The 23,781-nt window shown below is 39.5% G+C and overlaps 2 protein-coding genes across 6 annotated transcripts in view; both read left to right on the top strand.

The window, feature by feature from the left end:
• The window catches only part of znf609b (zinc finger protein 609b), a 79,838-nt gene extending 76,408 nt beyond the window's left edge, over nt 1-3,430 (top strand). Inside the window, 1 exon segment of the mRNA XM_078271324.1 lies at nt 1,178-3,430. Coding sequence (XP_078127450.1) covers nt 1,178-1,221 — 44 coding nt within the window. The 3' untranslated portion in view covers nt 1,222-3,430.
• A 2,705-nt stretch (nt 3,431-6,135) lies between these two features.
• The window catches only part of gramd2aa (GRAM domain containing 2Aa), a 36,931-nt gene continuing 19,285 nt past the window's right edge, over nt 6,136-23,781 (top strand). For 2 of the 5 annotated variants that reach the window (XM_078271445.1, XM_078271525.1), the window contains exons 1-2: nt 6,136-6,678; nt 17,401-17,505. In XM_078271445.1, coding sequence (XP_078127571.1) covers nt 6,539-6,678; nt 17,401-17,505 — 245 coding nt within the window. In that variant the 5' untranslated portion in view covers nt 6,136-6,538. Of the gene's footprint in view, nt 6,679-9,457; nt 9,724-17,400; nt 17,506-23,781 lie in introns of those variants that run through there. The other 3 variants (XM_078271693.1, XM_078271776.1, XM_078271612.1) reach the window with 3 other exon arrangements.

The raw sequence follows: 23,781 nt of genomic DNA, 5'->3' as shown, positions 1-23,781 counted from the left end.
ACAGAAACAATGTACACACATCTAAACTTTTTTGCTGTGGGACAAAGTGAGACTAGCCTCCAATCAAATGCCATGTATGTAGATATTATGTTTATATAGTGAATCGATACAAATAACACAGCACCTCAACAGGCCACAACTGGGGAAAATAAAATTATGCTTGTTAAGCAGTATACCAAAAATAAATAACAAATATACACTATTTGTAGTGCAAATAACGTAAGTGGCCTGATGTTTATACTTGTGCGCTGGTGTGTGCGTCGAGCCGGCGTGTGTGTGTGTGGGGAGTAGGTGATAGAGCGAGGGAGAAGTGAGAGAGTGACGGCGATTAGCTTTCGAGCGAGTAGCGACTCTAGAGTCATAGTGAGAGAAACAAAGTGTCTCCCCTGTGTTTTCTGACCACGGTGGGAAATCTGGAGCGGGACAAGTTAACCCTCTCCTTGATTTCATAACGCCATACCTGTCTCTCTCTCGTTGACTGACTCGCTTGTGTTGTTCGTTGTGTGTCTGACTATGCGTGCTTTCGAACACCGGCCCAACTCTACCTCTGATTGGCTAACCATGACATTTTACTCAACCTCAGCCAATCGTCAGCATTTATGCGCTTGTGTCGTGCACATCTAGTTGGTCTGATGAAAAAAAAACTGCTTCAAATATAGTAACGCCGTTATTTATAACGCTGTTATTCCCATCACTGATTATCAGTAAAATGTACTTTAAGTATCAACAGTAAAAGTACTAATTATGCATAATGGCCCCTCCCACAGTGCTACATTACTGTATATATTATAGTATTACTATTATTATGTATGCATTAATGTGTAAACAGCGTTTTATGTTGTGGTTGGTCAGAGTGTTTACATACAGTTGTGTGTGTATAGGTAAGCATCGTCTTTTTTTAAAGATGATTGTATTGTAAAATCATAATCTATATACATTTATTAGTAAATATGGTTCTCAAATAAATGCAATGAAGTTATAAGTACAATTATTCCCCCTGAAATGTAGTGAAGCAGAGGAATGAAGTAGCCTAAAAGTACAAATACTTCAGTCACTACACCACCTGCCTCATAGAGAAGAGTCGCACTCTTTTAAACAGCACCCTGTTCTTTTTGTTTCTGTATATAATAAAGTCATCTGGTAATAAACAAGTCTTTCCTTTTGTTTTCTCTCGCAGGGAAACCTGACCGTCACACCTCAACCCTGCAAAGATTCATGTGACTGGCTCACATGAGAAGAAAGTCTCCCGGGTGTTACCTTTTTTAGACATCAGTTGAATGGTGTTTCAATCTATATTTTTAGTTCGTCTGCCATGAGGCTAGGCAGATTGCCGTTTTGTTTTTGTTTTTTGTCCTCCCCTCGTAAACGAACCCCAAATTTGTCCAAACCTTGGACTGTAACAGAACTGATAATAACCCAGGTTCAAAGCCATCACTCTGCCTCACCATGCAGAGAAAAACACCAACCCCGCTGATTATCTAGTCTTTGCACTGTCAACAAATACAATGCAAAAAGAGACTATTGGACTGCCAGAACAGCTTTTTATTTTTATTTTTTTCTTTTCTTTCTTTGACTGCATTGTTGTTTTTTTTGTCACACGCAGAAAGAAATTGGCAGGGGATTTTTTTTTTTTTTTTGAGGAGTTGGGTGGCTGATGGGAAAGGGGAGTCAAACTAAATTAAAGACTGAAAAGAAAAAGTGAATCATATTGAAATGATTTCAACTCTATGTCTTTGGCTTATTGTATGCCGTGAAACAACAGTACATCCTTAACTTGACACATGTTTTGGCTATATTTTGTGGGGGAGAGGGAATATGGCAACAGCTGCTTTCTTCAGAGACTTGAGAGCCCGAGACTGAAGTTTTTTTTTTGTTTTCCATCATCATTGTCAATATCCATCCTCCTTTGAACCCTCAGTTCTTGTTTCAGGGATGATGATGTCGTCATGTTTTTTTGCGAAGGGACCGCACACACCTCAATGGAGAATAAACACTATTCATGTTTTCTTTTTCTCAGTAATACTTAACACTTGTACTCCATATCATTGTGTTCATCCTTGAATGTGTCTGATGCTGGTATGAGTCCTGTTTTCCTCACAATGAAAGCGTCACATCTGTCGTTGCACTCAAACGGTGAAGCCACATTAGCAAGCGGTTCATTCGCGGGGAGTTGCCATCGCTGCATTTTGGCCACTTGTTGTTTTTTTTCTTTAGGTTTTTACTGTAAGCTTGTGCTTCATCCAGCTCGTCGCATTTGATCGTTTTCCGTTTCTGTAAACAATGTGAAATTTCACTCAACTTGTGTATTTCTTCTGCTGTAATATAGACTTTTTGCCTACTTTTATGTGCATAAATGTTTATATTTATCCCCCGCACGCAACTGTTTTAAAAACTGTCACTGTTAAATAGCTTTCAGCCTTCACAGCGTTTAACATCATGTGCTCGGATCATTGATTCTCTAGACATCTTGCTGTACTGCTTGTTTTCCCCTGCTTTGGTTGTCTTGCTGCACTTTTTTTTTTTTTTTTTATCATCAAGCTAGGTTCACATTAATCCCAACATGCAGTGTGCAATTAGACTGGACCCAGACCTCCGAATCACTGTCCACATCTCAGATCTTTTTCAGTGATTCGATGGCAACTCTAACTGACAGATTAAAGGTCCCATGACATGGTGCTCTTTGGATGCTTTTCTATAGGCCTTAGTGGTCCCTAATACTGTTTCTGAAGTCTCTTTCCCGAAATTCAGCCTTGGTGCAGAATTACAGCCACTAGAGCCAGTCCCACAATGAGCTTTCCATAGGATGTGCCATTTCTGTGTCTGTAGCTTTAAATGCTATTGAGGAGGAGAGGTGGGTGGGGGTGGTGGCCTTGACCAACTGCCATGCTTCGCTCTTTGCAAGCCATGATGTCTCTCTCTTTCTTGTGAGCGGGCCAAATTCTCTGGGCGGGCAAAGCAGAGAAAGGGGAGGTAACCTTTCCCCTTATGACATCATAAAGGGAAGATTCCAGATCGGCCCATCTGAGCTTTCATTTTCTCAAAGGCAGAGCAGGATACCCAGGGCTCGGTTTAGACCTATCGCCATTTCTAGCCACTGGGGGGGCCATAGGCAGCCTGGGGGAACTCATATTAATGTTAAAAAAAAACTCAAAGTGAAATTTTCATGCCATGGGACCTTTAAGTGAAAACTAAACGGTAAAACAGACTGATTTTTCAGGCTATTGTTCATTGTCAAAAGGGCAGAAATGTCTCTGGTGCTTTGCTTGCTTGTGTGGCTTCACCATAACACACATTCACCTCGGGACAGTTAGCATGGTTTTCTAACCAGCGCGGCTAGCTTTGGATTTAACTGGGCCAATTAGTCTGATACCTCAGACGCCAGCTTTCTCTGTTCAGTTGCTGCCTGTGCAGTTAGGTGATGACCCAAAAACTTTCAGCTGTTAACAGAACAGACATGAGCCAATCAGATGCAGACAATGAACTGAAATAAAAACAAAAACAAGGGAGAGCCCTTGAAAGACTTGGAGCAAAAGCTAACATGGTTAAAACAAGTGAAATGGCACCTTGATCACGCACATATGACAGAAGTAAGGAGGCTCAAAGTTCAGCTGAGAAGAAGCATGTTACTCTAGGCTTGCCTTTGGATCTCAAACTGGTGGTATCACTCTGTAAATTCACTTTAAATCTCCAGAAAGAAAGCGACATGGTTCTGTTCTAGCAGAGGACCATCGTGGCTTTAAATTACAGTTCTCTTGTGCCTCAGGGGTTGTAAGTGAAATTCTATCCAGATGCTCTTTGCATCGATTTTGAGAGGGCTTCTGTTTATGGGTGTGGGGGAGAGAAAAAGCACATTCTCTGCTCTGAGCTGGGTGTTCTGTTGTAGTGGTTTCATTCATAAATGACAAATTGGCTCAGGATAGGGACTTGTTAAAGGATTTACGCCACACCATGCTGTTGCGGGTTGTGAACGGTCTTTACGTTCCTCTGATGCATTCTAATCAGAGTAGAATATTGACCATGTCATTCAGTTTGTATTGATTCTGGTTTTTACACTTTTAATGTTCCCATTGTTGTTGTTTTTTGTTCTCATTAAATACTGTATGTGCTCAAGTTCACCAGTTAATCTCACATCTAATACCCTCTGAAGTTGGATGTTAGCTGTTTGTTGAGACACTGCTCGTGATTGTGAAACTGCAGCAATTCATTTTGAGGTTCACGGACATTCCCAGTAAATAAGTTGCCAGTTTCTTGTCCCACGGAAGTTTGCAAGATGGGTTTGTCTTTTGACTTTTTGCGCATTTTGAAGAAGAATGGCTGACATGAAAAAGCTGAATGTGGTGGTGTTTGACTTGTACTTAATCTGTAAGGGTAATCTAGGCAGCTGTGATGTTGTCATTAAAGTCAGTGGGTTTTAGTACCAGCAGACTGCATACAGTACATATAGTTTTATCAGACAATGGTTGTGACAAGTGCATTTGTTCTCTCTCTGAGAGTAGTAATGTTATCTCAGTAGTAAGCAAAGCCCAGTGAAAAATCCTATATACTGAAATGTATGAAAAGCCAGAAAAGTAATGTTTGCTATCAACATATTGGAAAGTGCTTGGCTCTTGTATTTTGCAAGACTGTATTTGTTTCATGGTGAAGAGTATATTTATTGGCCAGCAGTTGTCTCAATTGGTGCCTAGTTGAACATTCTTCTGTGAAAACACAGAGACACTTGCTCGTTCTGTCCTTTTACCGACCCACCTGCTGTCACACCCCCCCCCTCCTCCTCCTCCTCCCTCCTCCCCCTCCCCCCAGAGTACCAGTTCTGGTGCTTGCAAGGATGTTTACAATGTCTTCATTTTCTTTGTGTGAGAAATTCAGAACGCTTCACCCCTCACCTCCTTTCTCCCTCCCTTCAGGAGTTTGTGTAAAGTGTACATTGCCATGGTTCTTTTTTATACAATACTCTGTAACTTGCCTTTGTAAATTTGGGCTGGAAAAAAATAAATCTTTTTATGAGACAATCTGTCCTGGGAACTGTTCAATGGCTTCTGCTCTGTGGATGCTGTGGAATCGAGATAATGCTGTTAAACGATGCCAATTGCAACTTCTTTGTGCAGGTGTTACCTTCAAAGTAATACTTCACTTTACAGAAGGTTTTACTTTACATATAAATTAAGAGTTTGAATTAAGAATTAACAGTTTGCCACACAGGTTCATCTGTTAGTGAGACGTGGACATTCAACCAGTGGTGGCGGTGATGGGGCAGTGGATATGACACGTGCCTTTGGTGTGGGAGATCTGGGTTCGATTCCCACTGCGATACATCAACCAATGTGTCCCTGAGCAAGACACTTAACCCCCTAGTTGCTCCAGAGCCGTACAACCTCTGACATGTATAGCAACTGTAAGTCACTTTGGATAAAAGCGTCATCTAAATGACATGTAATGTAAACTGATTTAAATGTTTTTATAGTCAGAAGGCAGGAAGTAAGTGTCCAACATTGCTTTTTAATTAATATTTAAAAGTGACTATGATGGTGCTAGAAATGCACATTAGAATATGGAAATTGCACTGTGGCATTTGGCCACAGGAGAGCAGTGTCTCTAAAGTGGCCACAGTCGGTCTCAGCTGAATGTTTTAGGGAGTTTTACGGCTGACTAAATTCCTGTACCTGAGCCGGTTTGGTTTAACACAATATAGGCCATTTGATTTAATACATATGCTGTTCAGGAAACACTTCACTGCACCTTTGTACGATTTCTCAGATGTTTTAACGTTTCAGTTTTGATTCAGTACGTAATCCTGAAACAAAATCCGGCATTGTTTACATCCTTGTTTACTAGCTTGCAGTCTGCTCCTTTGCTGCTGCAGCATAGTGTATATCTTGGCATGGGGTACCCTTAAATCAGAGTTTAACTGTGTGTGTGTGGAGGGGGGAAAGTATTTTTATGTCTTCAAACATTTCTGGGGGGGATCTTTCAGTGAATATATCTCTGCTCTATATATCATTTTAAATGGAATATCTTTGGATAGATAGAAACATTAAAAAAATTAGTAGTTGCAAACCTAGTTGTATTTAACTAGGTGTCAAACAGTCCACACTCATTCAGTACATCATTTTAACATACACACTGTAGAAACTGTATCTGCATCTGCTGCGGCATTCACTCCTATCAGTCAGTTAGGGTATTTTTAACTGCCCCTAATGCTCCTGCACTGACAGTGCGCTGTGTGCATTAGCATAATGCAACATCAGTGACAGGGAGCGATTACGCTAGGGATGATTTTGTTGAGTGTAAATGGGAAATCTGATTATCCCTGATGCTCTCAGCTCGGCAGAGGGAGGAGGGCCAGAGAGAGAGAGAACGAGGCTGCCTGGAGGAGAGATTCAGAGGGAAGGAGGGGTTAAGATAGCAATGTGCTGAGCCAATGGCTTTTGCGCAGAGCAGCTGGCTGGCATCAGGACAGGCCGCTCGGAGGAAGGATACCTCGAGAACGGCTCCTCTTTGCTTGCTGTAGGACACTGAGGGTGACTTCCAGGAGGTGTTCATGGGATGCACTATCTACGCTGCCAGCCCTAAGGCCCTGCCCGCCGACGAGGCCCCAGGCCAGGACAGATACTACCAGCTCTCCCACCTCCGCCACCCTCATGGTAACTGCGGTCAGAGGATAGCAGCCGGCAGAGCCAGGTCAGTCAACACCACACAGGAAGTACACTGAATGTTTGGCATGCTTGTCATGAGTTACACTGTTGAGGTGAATCCAGGTAAAAGCAATTGATGCTTAGTTAATGGCTCTTCTTCCATCTCAACCAATCACAGAGGAGAATATGGGGAGAATGAGAGGGATTTTTGAACTGGGCTACATGGGATGTGAATGGAAAAGTAACTATCATTATGGAAATGTCCCTCATGATATGTTTTTTTTTTTTTTTTTACATTCAGTGTATATCTCTGCAGAAAAACACTTAAAATTTAAAAAAATAAGAAATAAATGAAAATATATATTAATTACAATATATATAAGAATGAAATATACAAGTAGATATTTCACTGTGAAGACAGCTAAACGAATGTGATGTAATGTTACTCTGAAGTGATATTTTCTTATGTTTGTTTTTTACATTAGCAGTTTGCATTTTGAGGGTTTTTGCTTCTGGGTATCAAATGGGTACATGCATTCGGGATGAATGACAAATGAAAAAGTGAAGGGATTAAATCATTGCAACGGTTGGTCATTTTGGGGCGAGCATGCCAGCTAGCTGCATTTGCATCTTTTCTTCTTTGTCAGCAGTTCAGGATATTTGAACATGATTTTCCAGACTTCTTCTCTTTTACATATTATAAATATTTTTGCAGTTTGTTACACCTGCAGTTTGGACGTGATCCACCCATGAACATAAACATACAATAAAACATTAACATTTGACTACTATGTACCGTTATAAATATACATTTAAAAAAGTTATATATATATATAAATAAAACAACAACACAAGGAAATTTCAAATTTGTAAACAGTAGGACAATAGTGCAGAGTGCAAAGGGTGCTGGAATAAACATGGAACGGTTAATGTAACAGGTTGGTAAGTACATATACTCGAGGTGGTACAGTATACAGCGTATTTAGATTTTTATGTGACAGTGACAATATTTACATGTTAACTGTGTCTAAGTGTCTAAACTATAAAGTACAGTATATAATTTACAGGTATGTAACATTTTGGATTGAAATTAAGTCGCATAACGGCTTATACTCTTTAAGGGGGTGGGGGTGGGGTCAGAATATTTTTCCAGCAGCATGTACATAAACTCGTCCTGAGTATAACCGCCTTCTTGAAAAGTGCCTCTGTTGTTTAACCCGAGAGCCGGAACCCCTCTTTAAAATGACTGGTTGGAAAGTGGCTCCACTGATTCATGAATGCGTGAATGTTTGTAGCTGTGTACTGAGAGGGGACGGACTCATAGTACTCATACTGTTGAGAGAGGACTGCAGCTAGATTTCCAAACGTTAGGTAGGTCAAGTTTTCACATGTTAAAGTGCCCATATTATGAAAAAATCTTTTTTTCTGGGATTTTGGGGTGTTATTTTGTGTCTCTGGTGCTTCCACACGCATACAAACTTGGGGGGAAAAAACATGGTAATAATAATAATATGGCCACTTTAAACATATGATCAGTAAATATATGATGCATTCTTATAAATTAAACCACATAACAGTTTAAAATGTTTACATAAATTTGAGACTTTAAGGTAATTTTGTTGACTTTGTTTGTCATCTAATTGTGCGTCACCAACATTCATCAGTCGAAAACTCATATGGATAAATTGACCATTAACACCATAACAGATACTGACACATACCATAATAACTCAAACGTACTTATTGAACTTTCTGCCGCTAGGTGCCTCTCAAACAAAACAACATTTGGGATAGTGTTAGTACACAACTCAAAAAATATATATAACGTAGGTATGGTCGTTTTTAGAGATTTTAATGAAGAAATGTTACATATTGTACCTTTTAAGTTCTTATTTGTATACACTTTTAGAGATAAATAATTCACAAATTCCCAGACTAGAAGTGTATATGACCTGTATGACCACCAGTGGTTGAATGTAACATGTTTACTCATGTAGGCTACTTAAGTGCAGTTTTGAGGCCTACTTGAGTATTTCCATTTTCTGCAACTTTACTTGTCCTTCTCCTACTACTTTTAACGTCACTAAATTTTAATTACAGTTTACACTTTAGTTACTAGGTACTTTGCAGACTCAGATTAATAATACTAATTAATCAACAAAGTATTATTAGTTAAGATAAAATAAGACTTTATTGAACCCTGCGGGGGAATTCACAAGCTACCCAGCAGTATAGAAAGTAATTGAAAGTAGCCCCACCCTTATACATTAATGCATCAATAATTATAAACCAATAATAATATGATATAAATGATTCTGAAATGAGTACTTTTGCTCAGTAGTCGAATGTGATTAAGTAAATTTACTCAACTACTATAGTTAAGTTTTTGACATACTTTGAGTATTTCCATCTTATGCTACTTTTTACTTCTACTCCTCCACATTTCAGAGTAAAATTTACTTTTTACTCCACTACATTTATTTGATACTTAGTTGTTTTTTTTACATTAAACCACACCAAACCACTACGCAAACACTATAGCACTAACGTTACAGGTATAAGAGGAAAAATTGATTCTGGGTTAACTGTCCCTTTAAGTAACAGATCTAAGTACTTCTTCCATCACTGTTAATACTTTTGTAAAACAAGTCCTAATGGGAGAATAGTTTCCCTTAGGACTTCACTAAAAAACGAATCAAACTACAGACGCCCTTGCAGCCATTTTTCTGTTAGTCTCGCAGATGTATTTAATGAGAAGTCGTTAAATTATTCTAGGCGTCTGTGGGAAGAAAATAGCCGCCGTTTAATCCCCTGGCAGAGATACCAGTCCACACTGGCTGTAGGTAAGCTCAACCCACCTCACACAGGACACGATTCTGAGAGGTCACAGCTCCGCGACTCAACGCGACACAACTCTCGGCTTTATCTTTCAAGGTTTTTTTTGTGCCCAAATTGGAGTTCTTACGTCATCTTTATGGATAAAGAACATTACATAATTTGACCGAGAAATGGAGAACGGACCGGAGGAGTTTCGTGGAGCTACAAGGCAACAACACGTCGAAAAAGGTCGCAGTGGCTTGTGAAGCTACAGGTAGGAACCGTTAAGCGACGTTAAGCTAACGAGCGGAAGAGTAGGTCTTCCGGTCAATATTTCAAAAATAAAAGCACAGGTTACCAATCGCTGGATGATAGGCGATGTTAGCATGATTTGGGTTGATACTGAAATAAACTGTCATAAACGCAGTGAATGCTGTATAGTAGGATATTTGCCAGTTGTTCATTTTACTTTCCAGAAGTGTGCAATTTCTCCTGTTAACCATTTCATTATGATTTCGTGATTATGATTCAACACTACTTACATTAGTCATCATATATTAGTATATGCCCTGTAGACTATTTATTCCATAAATTGACCATTTCCCGCTTTTATTCTGAAAAGTTGCTTCTGTTCCGTATTTTAACCTGGCTTCTCTTGACAAGTGGACAAGCGTTTCTGCTTTTGATAATAAAAGGCACTTTATTCAAAAAGCAAAATGCTATAGTGCATATACATTTCAGAAATAAAATGTGTATGAGTCATAGGCTTTTTAAAGTTGTCATTTAACGTAGAAAATGTAAGTTAAATGTGATGAATTTAGTCCAGTATTGCTTTTTGACAGTAAGTTTAAACTAGGCCTATATCAGTCTGTAATTACTTAACCTAAAAGTGTTATAGGTTACTTTTTGTTACTTTTGTTACTAATTACTTTTAGTTTGATCTCTTAATGAGACAACATAAACACTTAAAATTGGCTTTTTACTAAACTAATCCTCCATTAAATTCCCTTCACGCTAAACAGTTATTATGTGGGCCTACTCCATACAGTCTTAAGTAAAAAGAACATTTGGAGCCTTATATCATCTTAAAAACACACTTCTGTCATCAAAGGCTGTATTGAGGGGCTTGCACAATGGGGAGGTTATTTCAGGAGGTCTCAAGCAGTGCAGAGTCCAAAGGCTCTGCTTCTGTTGCAGTTTCATAGACTGTGTCCAGAACAAATTAAGCTAATGTACTACACTAAGTTAAAAAAAAAAAAAAGTCCAGGGACAACTGGCAATCATAATGATGCCACGTGATGTGATAGCTCTGGTAAAAAGTCTTAAACATAGTCATCTTTTCCGTATTTGCATTTATTTTGTATCTCCTTATTTTTTATGCACGCTGTATGTAAGTCTTAAGGGCCGTCCACACCAAGAACGATAACTATAACTATAATGTGAAGTGAAATTAAGCAAATCTACCTGCCACTTCCATATTTAACCAGCAAAAGTTCCTGGTTGGCTGGTGGATGGTGCTAATTTTGTACCCTGGTTGCAACGTAAGATTACAGGAATGCCTGTAGTAATATCCTACATAGGTTACATGTACCAAAAATGATATGGTTATTGTCTACTGGCAGCCTCTGCTACCACGCCATTTTGTTTATCAAAAATAAGTGACAGGGAAGGATCCCCCGGATCTTATCTCCTGTGACAGAGGTCCTTGCTAAGCCCCAAATGTCCTCAAATCCTAGAAACACCCCTGCAGTACTTGGAAAATCTTGGAAAAGCCATTGGCTGACAACAACTTATTGGCACAGGGCTACAGGGAAATGGGCGACCAGAGGCAGAGAGAGTGTAGTGATTCTTAAGCAACAATCCCAGTGGCTAGCAACCCTAACAAGATTAAAGTTTATTGGATTGGAGGATGCCTTGTGACAGCACTAAAAAAAGGACATGGAGGATAGGCAGAGAGGCGGAGAGAGGTGAAGGCCTTTCAATTAACATTCATGTTAAAAAGATCCAGCAAAAGAGCAGGAGGGAGGTTTGAAGGGCCATTAGGACAGTTCATTTGTATTTTAACACATACTGACCTCCATGTTCTAATGTAAAGTTATTGTTTACTTGTTTGTTGTGTAAAACAATGACAGTGCCTATATGGTGTGTCATAAATACATGTGCGTATTGCCTTGGAGAAAAGGCAGTGTTTCTATTTTTATAATATAAAACCTGCGTCCGAAGCATGTTAGGAATGTTTAGATGAGCTGGTCCTGCTGCTGAAAAACAGATAAAGTAACATTCCTGTTTATTTAGAGTAAGTCTGTACGTTTTTTCCTCACCACTCCACTGCTACAGTGGCTCCCTGTATCAGCTGGCCATCCTACAAGCCCCAGGGCTCTCAAAAACTCCAGGTTAATTTTGTGGCAATTGGTTTGTGTTCATTTGATTAATTGTCTAAAGTGTCTAGGAATATGGGGATATGCACCACTAAGCACAACATTAACTGACATAATAGGAGCCTTTAAAACCTTGTGTTTAGATCCTGGCTTTAAGGTGGATCATGTGTCAAAATCTCTAACTCTAACAATCTCTAACCTTCATATGTGAGTGATGGAATTACCACACAGCAAACTTGTAGCCATGCAGCCTACTATCCCAAAAACAAGGTAAAAAGGCAACAGATACTGAGGAATCTGGGTTTACCACTGGCCCAGCAGCTCATTTTAACCTTTGCTTTTTCAGATTACACTTAGACACCCTATGCTAGCAATTACTGATGCCTCATTTTCTAAAATCAAATAAACACCAACAAATATTGCTTTGGACAAAAGTGTCTGCCAAATGAATGTATTGCAGTATAATGTAGATCCCATCATAGGGTAAAATAAAGGATTCTTTTCACCCTAGTTTTCTAAATGATTGGAATGGATTATGTGTAGCTAACTTGCCATTCTCTATTTTATTAGGATTGTCTAACTAGCAAGACTTTGAAAAACATTGGCACTGAATGTAATCCAGGGTTTTGCTAAATCATCCAATACTGATGTTTAGGTCTGGCCATAGGGTTGGATCTGGTCTCTACCCTCAGAGAACCACGGTTACATTTGTAACATTCAGATCAAATTCAACAATTCGCTAAGTTAACTGATTCTGTATCAAATAGGGTCGACCTGCAAATGACGTTGTTTGTCCAGTAATACTGTGAGGAAGGTCATCAGGCTACTGCCTGTTTTTTTTTTTTTTTTTGCAGATGCATTGCATTAACAAGCAGTTTACTGCTTATTTACCTGGTCCGTCTGGTATATTCTGACTTGCTCTCCTGACCAGCAATGAAACTCAAATGACAAGCAGACACTAATATTGACAGAGGAAATCACACGTTATGGTGAAGCCGCGACAACATTTATTCTTTATTTTAGATTTCCCAGAAACCTGCACAGACAAATAAGACCAAAGACTGAAACAAAAATTGAAACAATTTGTGTCAATAACTGTGTGTCCAGTGCTGATATGTGTTTCATAAGGTTTTTTAGACTGCAAGCAAACATTTTGTAAATGGGGACACTAAATAGCCATCCAAAGTCTGTTTGCTGTGCCGTCAGACACAGTGGGTGGTGTCAAAACATTCTCAGCTGTCATAAAGTCATAAGGTCTTTTTTCTCTCCACCTAAACTTAATATAAGGTGACTAACTACTAACTAACTGTCCAAGTTTCACATGTCTGCACGCTGGCTTTCATATGAAAATTAATTAATAGCTGTCTGGGAGGCAGGAAATTCATCTCAAAATGGGCAGCAGTTATGTAAAAATACAGTATGTGACTTGCAGTTATATATCTATGCTCTGAAACATGCAATGCTAGTGACAGTTCCCATGTGTAACAAGGACTTGAGTAAAAAGGTGTTGAGGCTTCAGATTTCACTTCAGAAATTGTTGATTTAATACTCAAGAATAAAAGTAAATCCAACCCACTTAGTTCACCAACATTTCCTGTTGTTAAGGATGTTTTAATTTGAAACAGTTGACCAGCTTTACAGAATTATTTTGTTAAAATATGTAAGAATGCCTCTTAATGATTTTGTGCAAATTGCATCTTCTTAGAAAAGTCTTTGCCTAAATATTCTCAATGCCCTCAGCTACTGATTTGGGGAACCTTACTAAAAGACCATTTCTTTGTAAAGAATAGCTGAGCCCAACAAGTAGTAACAAGTAGTACAAGCATCCCCTTTGAACATTGTTTCTAAGTGAACTGAAACAACACCACACGGCTCCATTTTGCCCTTAAGGCCCACATCTGGGATCAGATACCCCTCCTGAATACCTTAACCTCAGGCTTAAGTTGAATAGACCACACAAACCCTTTCCTTATCTCTTACAACGGGCCCTTCACCTCTCATTCAACCATCACAGATTACCAGTCAGATGTAAAACCTAGGACCAGGAAGCCCTTGTTGTTTGAACAGGTCAGTGGCTGACGTTAAACTTCTGGCCAATTAGAGATAATGCACTGGAAACTGCATGCAGGAGCCTATTTCCATCAGCACCTTTAATTATACAAAGGCAGGTGCTAACGACTCCCCCTCTCCCAGAGGAAAATATGGCACAGGCGGGGCCAGCCGAGTGTTGATGTGCAGATGAGAGGAAGAAAAATAATAGATTGTTTAAAGGTTTTGTGCTGTTTTATGACAAAACTGCAGAGCATTTGAAGGATAATACCAGCTTTTATCTTCTTAGTTATCATCTAGATCAGTGATTCCCAACCATGGGTGCGTACATACCCCAAAGGGTACTACTGTAGTTTCTAGGGGGTACCTGGAAGATTGCATTACTAAAAATAAATTAGGATTTGATTAAAAAAAATACCTACATATTTGTGTTCAGGAAGACAATAAATAGCAACATGGGATTACACATTGGTATGATGCTGATTCTGGTGTATTTACAATAACTAGTAAGCTACCAGACTACAGAGTAGGCTACATACATCAATATGAGACAGTTCTTAAACATAAACACCATGTTTTGCAACGAGAGCATGTGAAAAATAGTCATCAAGTGAACAGAGTAGTTAGCTAAAAGTAATGAATAGTGAACATTAATAGATAAAAATAATGAAAATTTTTTCCTCCATCTCTCTAATAGTTTAGCCTTCTGCTAACCATAGCCAAAGGCTCACGGCTGTGGTGAAAGCTCATTGCTGCGGTTAGCAGAAGGCTAAACTATTAGCAACAGTTTCTTTTCCGGTATTGACACCTGTTTTATTCATAAACATGAACTTGAATCACAGTATGTCATCTCAAACGGCTTTACAGGCACACAAGTTTGCAATGAAAACTGCTATATTGCCAACTCTTTTCCAATGAAAGTAGCACTAGCTCCAGAAGTTTATTTTCAAATCCTGGCGTTTGTTTGCCTTTTCCAGAAAACAACCTGCCCCAGCTTTAGTGGAACACATGATGGGTGGTGTTACGGGGTACTTGAGCTCCACCCATGGGACTGTGGGGGTACGTCAGATAAAAAAAGGTTATTTAGTCTAGTCGAGTGATCCAAATTTCCATTGCTTTTGTGGTCTCATTGCAGATGGAGACTACAAGGCTTGTTTTCACTCAAGCCATTTGCTGCTGTCCATTTCAACGTATGCAAAACAACTTAAGCCCTATAAATAACCTGAGCATCATAAATCCATCACAGTAAACATGAAGCTGTGATTTGGTTCCCTCAAAGTGTCAGTTGAATTGTACCTTATACCTGTTACAGCCCAGGGTTATCTGACTCATGCTCAACCCTTCTTTTGTCAACTCAAACCAAGCCAGTCAACAAGGGTTGATCCCTGGTCATGACGATTCAGATACGACCTGGGTCACAACCTGGGAGCAATACCAATTAGGGCTGTTGGAACCAATTCCCGAAAGTCGAATATAATTTGAATAGTAAAAAAATCAATACTATTCGAATGCCGAAATTACTATTAGAATGTGATTTTTTTTTTTTTTTTATAAATATGTTGGCTAACATTAGCTAATCTCCCTCTTCTCACCTTGGCCTATCCGCATGTGAAAACGAAATGCGTTTGTCATGTCACGTCTGATGAACAATACGTTAGCGGGAGTGAGAAACACAAGGCATTGTGAGGTCTTAACATCACAGCGCACATAACATTAGTGACAGGCTGCGGCTGGAAATCGGAAGAAGGATGGAAATAGTTTTAACATGACTTTAAAATCATCATGTTATCATTAGTTAGCTCGTTCTTGTTTCCTAACTGCGTCGCGAGTTATAGGAGCTTAGGAGCTTCATGGAGACAGCTAGCTAAAGTTAATGTTAGCTGCCCTACAGCTGTCAGAGTTAGCTTCGACAGTAAACCTTCTAATATCTGTATTCTCAGTAACGTTACAATCTGCAAGAAACAGGTTGCTTAAACATCACTGAAATAGTAGTGGCAGCACCGTTTGGCTTAGTTATCAATGCCGTTAGCATCGTGGCTAACACTTTTGTTACTTAGTTTATGACATATTGTTTCGGCTGTGCTTTCTCACATGATGTCATTGTGCTAACCGAGCACCGTTAGCCTTTACAACAGACTACACTTGTTAGATAATGTTTCATTACAGAGTTCTCTGTTGATTTGTGTTTGTCGCTGTGTGCTAGTGGTGGAAAATTATAGTAAACAGAGAGCGGCGTGTTGGAAATGCAATGCGCTGTGACGTAGGTCCCCTTCAAGGCCAGGCTAAAGTCCTTCAAGTGGACAGAACGTGTAACAACAACCACATGCTTATAGTGGCATTGACAATGCATAAGCCTGAGTAGTGTAGTACATATTAATAACAGGCTGCATTTGAGCATTAAATATTTGAATATTATTAAATATATTTAAAAAAAACTAACATGAAAGACGAAGATTGACAGCTCTAATACCAAGTACCTCAGGTGCTGGTTTACACTCAAATGCAGAAGAGTTCAGTTTGCAGAAGAGTGCTGCTCTTTTGTCACATTCGGATAGTGTTGTGTTTACAAGGTTCTGGGCTGATCATGGTGAAGCAGCAGGTGGTCAGTTGGACTGATTGTGTTATTCACCCATTTATTTATTTGTTACGGACTTTTATTGCGTGGCACCTCCTTGATATTTCGCATCGTATTCAGTTGATCTCCTTTAGTTTTAACCAGGAAGGACTCTGTGAATGTGTCATGTTGCCTACCTGAAAAAAGTATTATTTGTGGATCTCTTTGGTGTTGGTGGGAATTTACTTCTCCAGTTGCTTTTATAAGTTTGTATAGAAGGAAGAGAAGGTTAAAAGGTGCTTTGTCTTATCTTTTAAACACAAAATCAACCCTGGTTGAGCCCTCAGCTTGAAAAGGGGTATTAGTGTTTTCATGTTAGTGTGTGTTTCATACTTTGTTCTACTTATTGTTAATCACTACCCATAGAAAGAAATGTTAATCTTTGTTTAAAGACATCTCACCTTAACACAATTTATGGCCAAATCCATAGTTTCTTCTTCTTCTTCTGTTGGCTTCAGTAATAGTTCATTTCAAGAGACATTCATTGCTAAAAAGTTTCAAAGTGTATTTGAAAAAAATGTTTGAGTCAGCTCGCAGCAGCACATCAGGTCAGCCATCTGCACAACCTCTGAGGTGCTCTTTTGTTTGTAGACATCTGGGTGAGAGCAGACACTGGCCCCATTTACACAATCCCAAGAACACAGCTTTATTTAGCTGAGTCGAGATTATTAATTGAGTGTAAACCAGCAGAATCTGACTTTGAAAATTGCATCACAGCTCTGTTGAGTTTGAAGACAGAGTCCACTTGTTTGCCCCATAAACTTTTTTGGGTAAGAGAGCTCTCTTTGAAGCCAAACTTGGAGGTAAAAACAAACATCATTTTTTTTTTTTTTTTTTTTTACAAGTGTACATGAGGTTCCAGCGGAGAGGTGCCTGCTGTTAACACAGAGCTGTGTGTTTGTGTACTTAGGGCCAGGAGCATGACTGATCAGCCGGAGCAGAGCGAAGAAACGGGCCTGCTCTCAACACAGGACCTGGACCACTCCAAGGACGACGACACACACGGCCACTTCAGGCAAAACACACACACACACACACACACACACAGCTCTGCAACACTTGGTGTATTTTTCCCCACACACACCATCTGTATCCTGTGCATGGTCATGGGTTACATCCCCAGGAGATTTATTTTCACAGCACTAATTTTGTGCTTTTATTTCAGCTGTATTTGATGTCAAACAATGGTCAAACATGCACATACATGTACACAAAGAGACTGCACATGGAGATTTACAAAGGAAATTTTTTTCTTTTTCCCCTCCAAAGGCCTGGAGAGAAGATATATGTGTTTAGATAATGTAAATTGCTGTAGTTATACTAAATGTTTTAATCAATTTAAACATATATTTTGTGCAAGTATTCATATGCACAATGTCAATGGTGTGTGCGCAGACAGAATGTGTGTGTTATATAAGAAGGATTCGAGGCAGGAGCAGTGTAATCATGGGGAATCTGTTCTGGGATGAGATTTAGCTCTGAAGCATGGTGTGTGTTAGTAGACTCAGTGAATGGGATGGACTTTATGCACTTGTCAGTCTTAAATTTGCAGCACTCAGAAAGCAGTGTGTGAATCTTTTATCCACTCCCAGCGCCTAACTCACCTCAACGCTCCTCTGTTGCCACATGCATTATTACAGATTGTAAATATTTGTTTACATAAATGTTTAAAGCTGCATTAATTGATCAAAACAAGCTGACAACCACCACATATCACTGGCTTATAACGTTGTTATGGCTGATGAGTTAGCTAACAATATTATTACAACTATTTAGACATCCAGGACACACAAAGCAATATTAATATTCATTTTGTATCATGTCCCACTTTGGCAAACTGATCTCATATTCACTCACCTTTCAGTTCTGTTTTGGTCTCCACCAACTTACATTTAGCAGTTAGCTCTTTGACTGTCTGTGTCTATGTTCACCAGCTTGCCACTTGGTCCTGGGCAGGTAGCATACAGTGGGTTTATTAGAAACGGCTTCCTATGGATGTTATTGTGAGTAGCTTAGACTCAAGCATAAATATATACATAAATGTGTTGTAAAACCAATACTATGAGCTAGAAGAGGCTAAAAAGCTAGCGATAGCTGATAGTTTACTAGTTTACTGTGGGTCTGTCACATCAAGTAACCCCTTTCACATTTGATTCATCATTCATATAAACATTCTTATTGGATGCACTTTTAAAGACTAACATAAACAATACGTGATTCACACAGGATATCAATACAATATTGTTGAATTTGAAACTATTCTCTATGATTTTAGAATATTATAAATACTCAAGTATAGTATGAGTATTTGTAAATCATTGCTATTAAATACCCAGGGTAATGTTTTTAAGGAGATTTTTCTTAAACATATCTTTCTAAAGTTCAAAAGAATCCAAATTATTGCACAGTTAAGGTTTCTTCAGTGATTTTATATGAAATTTTAAAATAAAATAAAAAAACACACAGTGTCCTCGGACATGTGGCCTTTTCTTGTTCCATTTCCTAAAAATGGAAAATCTTTAAAATATCCATCAAGATCCTCCAAACACCTCATGCAACATAACCTAAGTGTGCACTAGAATTTATCGTAATTTCCTCACTAACAATGTTTGGGTTGCACTTACTGTTTATGAGTCACCAATTAGGAAATTATCAGAATTATCAGTATTATGAAACACTTGTCTTGGATAATGCTTTGATAAAAGATAAGATAACATAAACATTGTATGGTTTCCTTAGAGATTAAGCTACAGGCGCTCACTCAGTGTGTGTCGGTTTGCTGTGCGAACAAAATATCAGCTGACATTGATGTGGTAATTGACTGACTTCATTTTCCCATCTGTATGAACTGCTTTAAAGAAAAGTCTTGTTTCAAATGAGCACTCTGATCTATGAATCAGATACTTTGATTTTAAACTCAGGAGACTATTTGAAAGTTCCATTACTTCTCAGATTATTCCTATCTTTTCTCGTAGATGCTTTTGAAGTCTCGTAGTGAGTCACTTCTCTCAGTTCCAATTTCTTCTCCTCAAGCTACATTATTGACTGGGAGTCCACTCCTACACCGGCCACCGATGGGAGGTGTTCGCTTTCTAATTTAGGATTCAATTTAGGATTCTTTGAGCTTGTAATTAGTTTCACTATTCAGTCTCACAGCCGAGGGCAATGAGATACACTGACATGGGCGCATGCATGCGTACACACACACACACACACACACACACACACACGCACGCACACGCAAACACACTTGCAACGTTTTGCTTTGCTCGCACGGGTATAAGCTGATAGACAAGTTTAGTTTCATTTCCAACTACAGCTTCTGAAATGATGGTTGAGATCAATTTATGGGTCATTATTCCTTATAGCTTATGTGCAGGACTCAGACAGGTTTACTTCATGTACACAATGTGATCCACTGTCCACTGAGCCTCCTGGCACCTGGAAAACCATCTTATTTTGCTGCTGCTGTGATTTTCATGTTTTTACTTCAGCTGGAAAAGTCGATGGTTCCTCCTGGGCCTGTGAATTCATTTCAAACCCTCTGAATAATGTCCAAAATATATAACTATAATCGTATCTATATATCTTGTATCTATAGCATAAACTGTAAAAATAAGATGTATGGACAACTGTCCATCATTTCACAACTTCATCCCAGCATGACCTTGTTTATACCCTTTAAAGCTTTACCTCGACACACCACATTCACAGCTCTCCTACATAACACTGTGATGGGAATTGCCTGTAGCAATATTCTTCTTACACTCACCTATAGCATCTAGATGTACTAGCAGTATTGATTAAGACCTGGATCCTGTGTCAAAGCTAGAGACAGATGGAGAGGGAGGACTGTAGAGCCGGTTAGTCCCCACAGAGCTGGCCGTGTTTTTTTTATAATCACTCTCTTCTCTCCACCTGGGAGTGCAGAGCCGCTGTGGAGCCTATATTTAGGCAGCAACCAGCAGGCAGGAAGAGCAGCACACATGCACTATTGTATGTAACCTGGTCACAAGATAATGTCTCGTCTAGGAGGGTGGTTTTAATGAGGTAAAAGTTGAATTTCCACAGCTAGGACAAGCTGCATACAATAATTAAATGTTAGAAAGGTGGGAATGACCTGCTGTAATGTAGTTTGGTTATATGCTTATAAGATATCCTGTTTTCTAAAGTCATGGTAACTCCATTGAAATTATTTTGGAATTGTGTCATTTAAAGGTATACATCTCATGTATGGACAATACTTAATGCACAGCACATGTACATTCTGTAAGCACATACCTCACAATATTCTAGTGGAAAAACAAAATATATTAAACGTGAAACAGTTAAAGTAACATAAAAAATAATTTAACTTTTCACAAGAGACTATTTTACCATTTTTGGGGTCTTGGATTGGTGCGTGGTAGATTTTGTCACTGCTGTTTTGAAGCTCAATCAATCTATTTTCTTTTGTCACATGCAATCATACCAATAAAATATAATGTAAAGTGAGTGATGCATCACTTTAAGTTTCTGTAAGGTGTCCAGTAGATCCAGCCTGAGAGGAGGCAGCGCCGTTACAGCTGTACTGCTCGCTGTAAACAACAGCCTTAATCCTGATCTTACACAAGCACACGCACGCACACACGCACACACACACACACACACACACACACACACACAGGTTTGTGGCACTATCTTTGTGGGGACCCGTCATTGACATAATGCATTCCCTATCCCCTAACCATAACCTAATTCTATCCATAATCCTACAACCAAGTCTTAACCCTCAAACAGCCCTTTAAACTTGTGGGGTCCAACATTTTGGCCCCACAAAGCTGTCGGGACCCCACAAGTATACTGGACACACACACACACACACACACACACACACACACACACACACACACACACACACACACACATACAGCAGGAGCAGGCAGCTATAGCATCTGTCTACTCCGTCTGCTCTCTGACACTTTAACCCTGCTTTGGTCTTTGTCCAGCATGTGTTGTGGATCTCTGTCTCTAATTTATCCTCTGAGTCTCTATATGAAGGAGAAATGATAGTAGAGTAATAATAGAGACATAACAATGAATGACCTAATGCTTGAAGACAAATAGAGTCATATTACACCTAAACACAATGAAGCCTCCAGTATTTCATTGTACTGTGTGCACACACAGTGGGTGGACACAATAACAAAACATGTCTGTGCAATAGGTAAACCAGCTGTATGTGGCACAATCGCAATTTAAGGTCCACATGCTAGCTTGTTCAGGGGGTTTCAGGTTTCAACCCTATTTCACAGTTTTCATCAGGGGATTGGAGTTTGCTCAGTTGTCATTGAGTTGAATTTGTTGAGATGAAAGCTCAGTAGCTGTTTTCATTTGGAGCCCCTTTGAGGACTCCTCATCCTTAACTTTTGGCTAAAACAGACAAGAAGTCCTAAAGGTTATAGGGATTAAATCACAACGACGACTGAGCTTGCATGACAACAGATTCATCACCATGACAACTGATGACTAATACAATTTGTGATGATGATGACAATGATTTTCCACTCTTGCTAAGTAGTTAGTAAAATAGTTAATGTGTTGATTTTTTTTTTTTTTTTACATCTCAGATTTGAGTTTGCATTGGTCATTTTGCTGTGCACTCAGACATGGAAATTAGCATTTCCATGACATCATTATCTCAGTGTCATCATGGCAGAGTTAACCTCTCTCATCTCCACTGTGCTTCACCATGAGAGGCACAGTCAGCGACATGGAAAGAGGCAGCAGAGTCAGAGAGGGTTGTTTGGGGACAGAGGTTACGCTATCTTCTTACCCAGAGGAGAGTCTCTCATCAGAGCAGGGACAAGGACAGTCCTGCTGCTATTAAGGCAACAGTAAGGGGTATTTTAGCATAATGGCACATTGCTGTATACAGTTAAGGACACTATTCAAGGAGAACACAAATGTGGTGCTGTTATGGTATGATATGGTATGGTATCATAGTGCAGCCATGTTGAGAGATATGAAACATTATTCTGGAGGAACAAGTGAGGTCAAAATGAAGCCTAAGTGTTGATGCCTGTGCAGTACGCTCGTGTCGACACGTGTACCGGGTGCGATCATAGGAATAAAATGGTTTATTTCTACGGGTGTTTATATGTGTGTTTTGTACTGGGATGTAACGTTACTCAAACAAGCAACAGATCTTACTCAATCTTTCGCTTCTCGGCTAATACAACTTTTCATGATCAAACACATATGGTAGATAACGTTAAATGTGTTGTGGAACATAGCTAAGCTAGCTAGCTAGCGAGCAAGCCAAGCATCATAGTGATGGGATAACAGACTCTTTTACGCAAGTCGGTTCAACCGGATGGTCGTTGGTTGGCCTACCGAGTTAATAGATTCGGTCACCGGTTCGCGTGCCCTCGGCGGCGAGGGAGGGGGGATGATCGCTCATTTACTTCCCCCGCCAGGAACCGAGACACCACTTGATTACATTAGACTCGAGCGGTTGCGGTTACGGTTACATTCGGTCTCGACATACTATTTACACACTCATACTGACCGACACTAGACTCACACACACTGGCCACGGTTACATTCGGTAGCCTGGTGCGCGGTCTCCTCGTGACAGTCTAACTACCATGTAGCAACATTCACTTCTAACATTTAACTTAACATAACTACCAAGAACATTACGTGTATTTGTATGTGATATAATACTTTCCCCTTGGTAATGTAGCCTATGAATTTCCATGAACACAATTCTAAAATGCACGAGACATAAAGGCTTCTGGGATCGGTTGATAAGTCAAACTTGCCGACAACCTAGACACCCATTTGATTACATAGACTCATGCATTAGGCACAGTTACGGTCCTTACGGTCTCGTTCAGTAGCCTGGTGCGCGGTCTTCTTGTGACAGCCTACCTACCATGTAGCAACATTCACTTCTCTAACATTTAAGTAACTTAACTTAACTACCAAGATAACATGACGTGTATTTGTATGTGATGTACTTCACGTACTATGACAAACCTATGACAAACTTTGACTTTCTTCATTTGAATAATTATCTTTTAAATTGACAAACATATGTGTAATTCATAGCTCAATTCAAACAGGATCAAAAAATGATTTGTCTCTTCCCGTTCACTACCATGAATATTTTTTACGAAATAAGGTCCCATGGGGTCCACCGGAAGGGGAGGGACTTCGCCTTTATCACCTTACTTCCTGCTTTGCTCCCATTATAAATACAGGAGGCAACTGAGGGCAACGCCTCTATAAACGTAAATATGAGTTG

The sequence above is a fragment of the Sander vitreus genome, chromosome 1, assembly GCF_031162955.1.
Source record: "Sander vitreus isolate 19-12246 chromosome 1, sanVit1, whole genome shotgun sequence".
NCBI classification, from domain to species: Eukaryota; Metazoa; Chordata; class Actinopteri; order Perciformes; family Percidae; genus Sander; species Sander vitreus.
This window is presented reverse-complemented; position numbering and strand designations above follow the sequence as displayed.